The following is a 9,735-nucleotide window of genomic DNA, read 5'->3' on the forward strand; positions in this document are numbered from 1 at the left end:
CCATCTATGTAATATCCATCTATGTAATATCCATCTATGTAATATCCGTACTGCGTCGGCGGGGGGGGGGAATTTGTAGCCTTTATTGGCCTGTAACGCTTTGCAGCGTTACAGTACTTGCATGTCACCTTTGTGGTATCATGTTTTGTACAGATGGGAAGAGGCAACACGTATTCTAGTACGTTAGAATTACTCTTGCTTGAAACACACATTCTTGCTATTTGTTTAATGACGACATGCGAAGCTGGAGTTGCTTGCTGGAATTGCATATTATCATCCTGGCGGCCGTTGTCAAAAAGATCGTAAAGTTAATGCTAATGTTGAGACTAATTTTGTCTCTGGCAACGGGCCCCAGATGTACGTTTGTACTTAGACATTCCGCTATCCTGCTAAAAATTACATAATATCTTAGGACGTCAGTCACGATTTTCAGTCTGCCTACTTCAATGTGCTGAAAGTATTTCAAGAAAAACGCAAACACGATACACATGACTTTCACTCACCGATGTTATCTCCAAGTTCATAAACCTCGAATTCGAAATCTTAATTGCGGTCGTGAGGCAAGCATGCGGGCAGCAATCAACCCTGACGGCCCAGCTCCAATCACAGCCACTCGTGATGGTGCCATACTAGATGTTTAACGTATGACTATATAGAGAACAATTAAATTTAAATGATTTTATACTATTTATTTTACATTCTGTAGAAAGGTGTACGAGGAAGCAGTTATCTTTATTATGTAGGGAGTCTATTACTAGTCGAAGTTTATGTGTCTTGTTTTGGGCACAAGAGACGTGCAATTGCCATAAAATTCAAATCAAGTTTTGTGTATTATCTCAGTCGTGATTAATTACAAACTGATAGCATGGGCACTACGCCTGTATTAGCGGGTACAAAAAAGTTACAAGATAAAAAAAAATTGGATGTTAAATTCAGCATTGTATAGTTAAAGGTATTGCTTGAACATGACAGCGATATGCTGATTTCCCATTGTATTCGATCTTTACATGAACAATAATCTTTTTCATATCTACTTTTTTATCTTGTACGTACCTTTTGTAAAAACAACAATAAATTTCTGTACTCTAGGCATACCTTGTGTTGCTGTATTCTTGCAGAGAACGACTTCTATATGTGTACACGTTACAGCCCTTTTCCCTATGTGGCGCCACCTTCTATTTATAAGCAAGTTATTTACAAAGGGAACAAGTGTGTCAACGTTCGAATTACTTCTGCAGCAATATATATGACTTTGATTTCTATGCCAGAGAATGTATAGCCGTCTAAAAATAGTTGCAGCATCCTAAATGTTATCTACTCGTAAAGTTGACCTTTACCGTTTGCTCAGCAAACGTCCATGGTCCACTCAGTAAGAACATTGACCAGGCATGTTACCATGTATATGGTATGGTCATTGCTACCACACGATGTATGTCAGTGTATATATTTAANGTAGGGGGATGAAAGCCACCCCACCTCAATAAGTGTGGGGGGATATACCCCCATTCCCCCGCTATCTACGCCCCTGTCAGATGAACTCAAAGTTGACTTTTGATATGCATACAAATATTCATAATCATAATGTTTGTTAGCAGTACTCTATAGGCGCCCCGGAAAGACTTCACGCGGTCCCTGTACTATTCACAAAACGACCAAAAACCGACATAATTCTTCTAAATCTATCATTCTCTCGTTCACCGGCTGTGATCGGCTAGCGACAGTACAAGCTGAAGACGTGTGTATTGTTACGTATGAGATCAGGGTTACTTTATCAGCATCCATATCTACTGCTACATAAAAAGGGAGGAACTACAGCAGGAAAATATAGTATTCGTCAAGAACTCTTGTATAATCATTGTATTGTGATACATGCGAAGAATAGAAGAGAATAACAACCGATTTCTGATAGTACTAGTTAAAGTGTATTTTGGTTCTATAAAGATAGGAATGTGCAATAACAAGCCCGCAAATGACAAAACATCCATAACAGAAGCGTGCGATTTATAAAAAAAAATATCCACTGAGTTGTAGATAATTGATTACAGTGGCAGAAAGCTTTATTTGTGTTTTTTCATAATAGAATATAATATTAATACTCAGTATCACGTCTCGCGATGTGAACATTTTCATGCCATTCAATGCGGCTATGATTTAATTTATGGCTGATATCAACTACCTGTTATATTTATATTGATTTCAAACAATTTTACATGTGTGTATATTAGTACAACTGCTCTAAATTATAGGCTATCGTATCGAATACACTTTAAGTGACTTGTAATGTCAATGAACGTAGATGTATCCTGGGTCTCTGTGGCAAAACATTGAGTCAGACAATATCATTGTTAAGCCACCTCGAAGAAGCGAAACACATCTCCTGCTGGGCAACTACAATAGCTCTCAACAACCCATTGCCGTATGCTAGTCACACTCAGTGATGAGTGCCTGGCCCAGAGAAGCCTAGCTCGATCTCTGGATATCGATCTACTATCTATATGCAAACATTCCCTAATCTAATGTTTCACGTGCAGCTAGTGTTGCGCACACTCTGGAGACAATGCCTCATGGACTGTGGTGACACTCTAAATGGGAGTCAGAGTCGCGTTAGTCCCTATATGTCATCACATTTTTGCATATTGCAGCGAAGACAGCTTCAAATGAGCGGTACTTTGGCTCCATGACGTTATCGATCTTTGCAAAAGTGGCAATCTCATCGCAGTACACCGTAAACGACCAACGTGGAGGGAATACGAACCTGTGGGCGTGGCGGGGTTTCTGTCCGCTAGCTAACCGATCGTGGTAGTCAGCTTCTGTGTCCTGGTTCATATCTTGCTCGCTAGGGAGCGCCAGTGACCCATCAAAGATCATAAGCGCAATCGGAACCTGGAGGTACGCGATTGAGAATTCAAGGGCTGTATACGGCATGGCGATAAACATGAGCGTGTGGTACCTGCTGTGGATCATGTGCTTGAATAACGGTTGTATGCGTTTACCCTCGCTAACGGTGACATCGCACGAGGCGTCGAGGAATTAGACCGAATACTTGTAGCCGGTGCAGAAAATAATCACGTCTGGTTGGAACGTCTCACCGTCGGTGAACGTCACCACGCTACCGTTGATCGCCTGCGGGAATGTCGTTGTTCTCACGTTGTGTGGTAGCAGCCCTTTCTTGTACTGCTCACCCAGGCCTAGACCGTCTAGTTCGCTGAGTGATATGATCACCTCGGATGCGTGAGGGTAGAGATGTTTCATGATATCAAATGCAGACACAAGTGCTCCCATCAGGAGTACTCGCTTGCCTGTAAGAAATCTCATAAAACTTTGACGGTAGACGGTGCGGCGTGACATTCTGATATAATGTAACTACAGCAAGATACGAAGTAGGTTTTGTTTCAGCTTAATATTTCCGTATAATCTTGTATGCTTAACTATATATGAGGTGTATCCATTACGTATAACAAAATAACCGGTATCTATACTAATGCTCGTCGGGTCTATGTCTCCCTGGGTACTGCCGGAACGTACCCTGGGTACGGTCCGGTATACCGGAACGTACCCTGGTAACTTCTAATATGCCAGACCGTACCTCGCCTACTCCACTAACGAGTCTAGGGAGTCGCCTACGCCTACTCCTTAACCCTGACCCTAACCATATCAAATAGTTACCAGGGTACGTTCCGGCAGTACCCAGGGAAACATAGACCCTATGAGCTATACTAATTTAGTCAGCGCACCTGTATAGAGTTCTGGATGGCGGTAATCGTGGCTGTGTAGCTGTACCCCGCTGAAGCTCTCCTGACCAGGAATGTCTGGATAGTGAGGGACACTATAGTGTCCAGAGCAGACTAGCACAGCATCAAACACCTTCTCCTTGCTGCCTCCTCCCTGAAGGGCAGTCGTGCGCACCAACCACTGTGGTCTGTTGGGAGATTGGTGGGCATCTCCTGATGAGACAGGCTTTGTGGTGATGCGTTTTACAGACGTTACATCTGTATTTAGTTGGATGTCTTTTCGAAGGTTGAAGTGGTCGGCGTAGGCAAAAATGTAGTCTTGAACCTACGCAAAGTATCACGAAATCGAGGTTTTAATATAAATCTGAAGATAACGTTTACATTGCATCAGGTTTTATATAAATTACACTGTTTTTGTTGTCAAGTCCGCTAGTATTTTTAACTAGAACCCAAAAATATACACCTCTTTCCAACGTATAAATTTCTTCGAATCCGAAGGGAAGGGAAAGTCAGGGAATTCCATCGCATCCGTAGGTAGGTTGGTGATAAGGTTCTTGTAAATACTTGAGTGTACTGGGAAGCCATCTTCAGTTAGCCCTGTCCTCTCCGTGTACACCCACGTACCTCCTAATTAAAGCCGGCGCAATTAAAACCACTGTACTAATGATCAACCTGCGTGTAAGCATCCTGATGTGCCGCGTGGAGGATGGGGGGAAAATATCAAATGAACTTCCTATCTTCTTTATAAAAGATGGACAAGGAATAGGATACCCACCCACATATCTCCGATTCGATATCTGCTGATATGGCATACGTATACCATAATTATGGCATACATGCATTTCGCTTGCATACGTCACGCACTACGTTACGTAGCGCAGTTAGAAGTATGCCGCCACATCTTGCTTATTTTGTAGTAAACGCAACTAGGCTCAACATTGCCTTAATTTTATTCATACTCACCGATGTTATCTCCACGTTCGTAAACCTCGAAGTCGAAATCTTGCGGTCGGGAGATAAGCAGGCGAGCAGCAATCAACCCTGACGGCCCGGCTCCAATCACAGCCACTCGTAATGGTGCCATACTAGATGTTCAACGTATAATATATAATATTTTATACGTGTATTGCTCAAAATAATACATGCTTGAACTTAATTAGGGCATATAATTTGTTATTATGTGCAATGATCATGTGATTACGCCGTTGTCTATACCTCTTAGTGTAATAAAGCTAAAGTCTTTACGATATAGAGCGACACCGCAGGACAGGCACGGTCCTTGACCACGTCTATGTCGAGGCTAAGATCCGACACAGGGACACACCTCAGGCACTTGGTCACTCGCGTCGTCATAGGCAGTTCAATACGGGTACTGCCAAGTACGGCATTCCGGGTAGACAAAAGAAACCCTCCCCCTATCATTAAAAAAAGAGGACAGTGGCCTTGTTTCATACCATTCCTTACCAAGATCCTGGTCACGGCACCAGCTGTAATGAATGGATTTTCCCACTCGTGTATCTGTACTCTCGTGTGTGTTGGTGTGTGTGTGATCGGCTCGTGACGTATAATGTATACCGTGTGACGTTGTACCCGAAAAGGTTCTCGCTTGGTGCGGGTAATTAAGAACTAATTACCCTGAGGTTAGCATCAAATAATAGACAGACACGAAATGTACATACAACAATATATCTATTTAATTCTTACACAAACTTACAGAGACAAGTTATTAGTTACATATTTAACACAAGATCTCTAAAAGGAGTTTACACACGCAAATACATTTACTAGTCTTAAATGGAGTTTTAAAATGCATACTGTAACACGAATACGATAAGATCTAAACTATAACACGAATACGGTAAAACTTATTCATACTCACATACCAGGAGAGACAGAGAGGGACTCCGAGAGACCCGGGTTGGTTCTCTCCTCCCTCTCTCTCTCTCTCTCCTCTCTGCTTTCTCTGTTAGAAAACGTCTCTATTTAAGCAAGTCTGGATGTGTCTCGTGATCTTAGTAGTGCTACGCTTCCAGGTTAATGTGTCTATGAAACAAGGCCACTGTCCTCTTTTTTAAAGATAGGGGGAGGGTTTCTTTTGTTTACCCGAAATGCCGTACTTGGCAGTACCCGTATTGAACTGCCTATAACGACGCGAGTGACCAAGTGCCTGAGGAGTGTCCCTGTGTCGGATCTTAGCCTCGACATAGACGTGGTCAAGAACCGTGCCTGTCCTGCGGTGTCGCTCTATATCGTAAAGACTTTAGCTTCATTACATTATAGTCAGGTTCCTTAGTGCAAAATATGGGCCGAATCGTTACAGGAGGGACAAAAATCTCAAACTTGGCACAGTTGTAGCTTATGGCAGTACTATAATTATTAGAGGGGGTGCCCAATGCAGATATTCCTTAGAAGGGAATTACAGATGATTTAATGTTTGAACCACCCGACTCCGAACCCCCCTACCGTGCCCGCCTGTATACAATGCCAATACCAAACTGCATGCAGTGCCCCCAAACTGCATGCAGCGCCCTCTTCCCACACTCAGGAATTGAGCCAGAGCGAAAGCGCCATCTGTCGTGGAGTTTGTGTCAATACATGTACCAGCTGTACAATGCGCCAGTACACAGTACAGGCGGGCGCGGTGGGGGGTTCGGAGTCGGGTGGTTCGAACATTTAATCATCTGTAATTCACTTCCGCGCGCATATATTTGCTAATATATTGACTAATCGTGCGTCAATAAACTCAGTATTGACAAAAATTATAGCTAAGACATGTGTCTATAGGCATCTAGATTTCTAGAAATGTAACTCAATTCGTTCGCGAGATATGACAGTTAATACACTTGCATGCCGTCTATAACCGTGCGTATATTAGCCTATATGAGCGATACCGCGCGCATATATTTGCTAATATATTGACTAATCGTGCGTCAATAAACTCAATATTCACAGATATTATAGCAAAGACATCTGTCTATTAACTTAATTCCTTCGCGAGATGTGAGAGTTAATACACTTGCCTGCCGTTTATAGCCGTGCGTATTTGAGCGATACCGCGCGCATATATTTGCTAATATATTGACTAATCGTGCGTCAATAAACTAAATATTCACAGTGATAGCTAAGACATGTGTCTATATGTATGTAGATTGTATATGTATATTCTAGAAATGTAACTCAATTCGCTCGCGAGATATGAGAGTTAATACATAGCGTAATAGCGTATGCGCGCGGGGGGAGGGGTTACCAGCTGAACACAATGAGTCAGGCGGGCGCGGTTCGAACATTTAATCATCTATAATTCACTTCTAAGGAATATCTACATTGGGCACCCCTCTAATATTTATAGTACTGCCATAAGCTACAACTGTGCCAAGTTTGATGCTTTTGTCAGCTCTGTAACGATCATGATGCTAAGGGACCTGACTATTACGTAAGAGTTAAGGTATATATAATATACTGATCGTAATATCATCGTTTTCGATGTATTTTATCTTTACATGGACTGGAATTGTTTAAATTTGATTATTCCTAACAGCTCGTGTAGTTTTTCTCAGGAAAACGTGTATTCTGACACGACACTTACCTTGCGTTGCTTGTAATCTAACCAAACGACTTGTGTGCGGTTACCTTGCAGTCTAGAGCTACACGTCACTTGCGTCTCTAGTTTTCGTACTTCCCTGGTTCCAGTTTTTTTGTACGTGCGAGTTATATCAAGCAGTGAATCAAGTGCAGCAAGGTTAGATATATTTTTACGACGAAACGTTTAATTCGCACTTCGTACAGAAATGTAGCCGTCTAAATAAAACACACATACGTACATATGCCCAGGAGCTTATAAATGGTTCATTTATAAGCTCCTGATATGCCGCATTAGAGCTGTGGTATCATGTGACCGTTGCCATGCAGCAAAAATGAGCTGACTGTAGTCTGATGTGCCTATATTATACACTATACTGATGTATAAAGTACATTGAGCCCGGGCTCGTGTGACGTCCGTGCGATCATCTACATATCGTTATCGCAGGATGTCCTAGTGACCGGGTGATACTCCATTAGGAGTGTTCCCAACTTTAATGTCATTAATGGTCATAATAACACAATATATATATAAGTTTGTGGTTTAATGTCAATTAGGTTAGGGTTAGGGTTAGGGTTAGCATTATCAATCATTAATCATTAATCATTAATGAATGACGTATGTAATAATACATTAGGAGAGTATGAATGGCGATGACGGATTTGTAGATAAATATCCAGTATTTATTGCCTGCAAAATATTAAATTTTTCTCCATTTTCTTCCTGAAAGTAGGGGGGGATGAAATCCACCCCCCCTCAATAAGTGTGGGGGGATATACCCCCATCCCCCCGCTATCTACGCCCCTGTCAGATGAACTCAAAGTTGACTATTGATATGCAAACAAATATTCATAATCATAATCTTTGTTGGCAGTACTCTATAAGCGCCGCGGAAAGACTTCACGCGGTCCCTGTACGATTCACAAAACGACCAAAAACCGACATAATTCTTCTAAATCTATCATTCTCTCGTTCACCGGCTGTGATCGGCTAGCGACAGTACAAGCTGAAGACGTGTGTATTGTTACGTATGAGATCAGGGTTACTTTCTCAGCATCCATATATATCTACTGCTACATAAAAAGGGAGGAACTACAGCAGGAAAATATAGTATTCGTCAAGCGCTCTTGTATAATTATTGTATTGTGATACATGCGAAGGATAGAGGAGAATAACAATCGATTTCTGATAGTACTAGTTAAAGTTTATTTTGGTTCTATAAAGATAGGAATGTGCAATAACAAGCCCGCAAGTGACAAAGCCTCCATAACAGAAGCGTGCAAATTATATAAACAAATATCCACTGAGTTGTAGATAAGATTACAGTGTCAGAAAGCTTCATTTGAGTTTTTTAATAATAGAATGTTTATATTATTAATACTCAGTATCAATCTCGCAATGTGAACATTTTCATGCCATTCAATGCGGCTATGATTCAATTTATAGCTGATATCAACTACCTATTATATTTATATTTATTCCAAACAATTTTACATGTGTGTATATTAATTAGAACAACTGCTCTAAATTATAGGCTATCGTATCGAATACAGTTTAAGTGACTTGTAATGTCAATGAAAGTAGATGTATCCTGGGTCTCTGTGGCACAACATTAAGTCAGGCAATATCACTGTTAAGCCACCACGAGGAAGCGAAACACATCTCCGGCTGGGCAACTACAATAGCTCTCAACAGCCCTTGCCGTATGCTAGTCACACTCGGTGATGAGTGCCTGGCCGCGAAATTTTTTTCCCACGAGAGTTCCGGACTCACCACAGATAGTGTTTTGTAATATATGGTGCGTATATAAGACAAACCTGGTTGGATTATAGTTAGTGTTAGGGTTCGGGTTCGGTTTTGGGTTAGGGTGTATCAATTTTACATTGTTGCTTCGAGGAAGTCGAGTGAATGGAGTGCGCTGATTGGCTATGGTCCGGAGCTGAAGTGGGGAAAAAAATTTCGCTGCCTAGCCCAGAGAAGCCTAGATCGATCTCTGGATATCGATCTACTATCTATATGCAAACATTCCCTAATCTAATGTTTCACGTGCAGCTAGAGTTGCGCACACTCTGGAGGTTATGCCTCACGGACTGTGATGACACTCTAGATGGGAGTCAGAGTCGCGTTAGTCCCTATATGTCATCACATTTTTGCATATTGCAGCGAAGATGGCAAAGAACAGTCTTCAAATGAGCCCGGTACTCGCTTGGGCATAGACTTTCGATTTCTTTGCAAAAGTGGCGCGAATGCTCAAATCGTAGATACACGCGGCGGTGAGAGCGGGCGACCAAGCGCGGCCAGAGGTATAGGTTACGGGCTGGTGAGCGTGGCGGAGTTATCTGCTCCGCTAGCTAACCGCAGCGAAGAGACTAGGGTGACTCGGCACGCGCGCTTCTGTTGTCCCTGGTTCAGGTGGACTGGCTC

At 42.1% G+C, this 9,735-nt stretch overlaps 1 protein-coding gene across 1 annotated transcript; it reads right to left on the bottom strand.

Annotated features, from left to right (window-relative positions):
• Positions 1 to 3,030: 3,030 nt before the first annotated feature.
• Positions 3,031 to 4,573, bottom strand: LOC106818668 (flavin-containing monooxygenase FMO GS-OX4-like). Its single transcript, XM_014823353.1, has 4 exons — positions 4,552 to 4,573; positions 4,195 to 4,358; positions 3,735 to 4,056; positions 3,031 to 3,299 (listed from the first exon to the last, which is right to left on the bottom strand). Exons 1-4 carry the CDS (start codon positions 4,571 to 4,573, stop codon positions 3,031 to 3,033), a joined length of 777 nt encoding a protein of 258 aa, XP_014678839.1.
• Between the last annotated feature and the right edge of the window lie 5,162 nt (positions 4,574 to 9,735).

The sequence above is a fragment of the Priapulus caudatus genome, unplaced genomic scaffold, assembly GCF_000485595.1.
Source record: "Priapulus caudatus unplaced genomic scaffold, Priapulus_caudatus-5.0.1 Scaffold2421, whole genome shotgun sequence".
Lineage (NCBI taxonomy): Eukaryota > Metazoa > Priapulida > Priapulimorpha > Priapulimorphida > Priapulidae > Priapulus > Priapulus caudatus.

Bases quoted from the DNA above. Each gene is read 5' to 3' on its own strand.
- LOC106818668 (XM_014823353.1), bottom strand. From the start codon at position 4,573: ATGCATGTATGCCATAATTATG. The intron at 4,057-4,194 runs GTGTATATTTTT...TACTTTGCGTAG, and splicing joins AATTTATACGTTGGAAAGAG to GTTCAAGACTACATTTTTGC. The intron at 3,300-3,734 runs GTGCGCTGACTA...GATTTCTTACAG, and splicing joins CCATCCAGAACTCTATACAG to GCAAGCGAGTACTCCTGATG.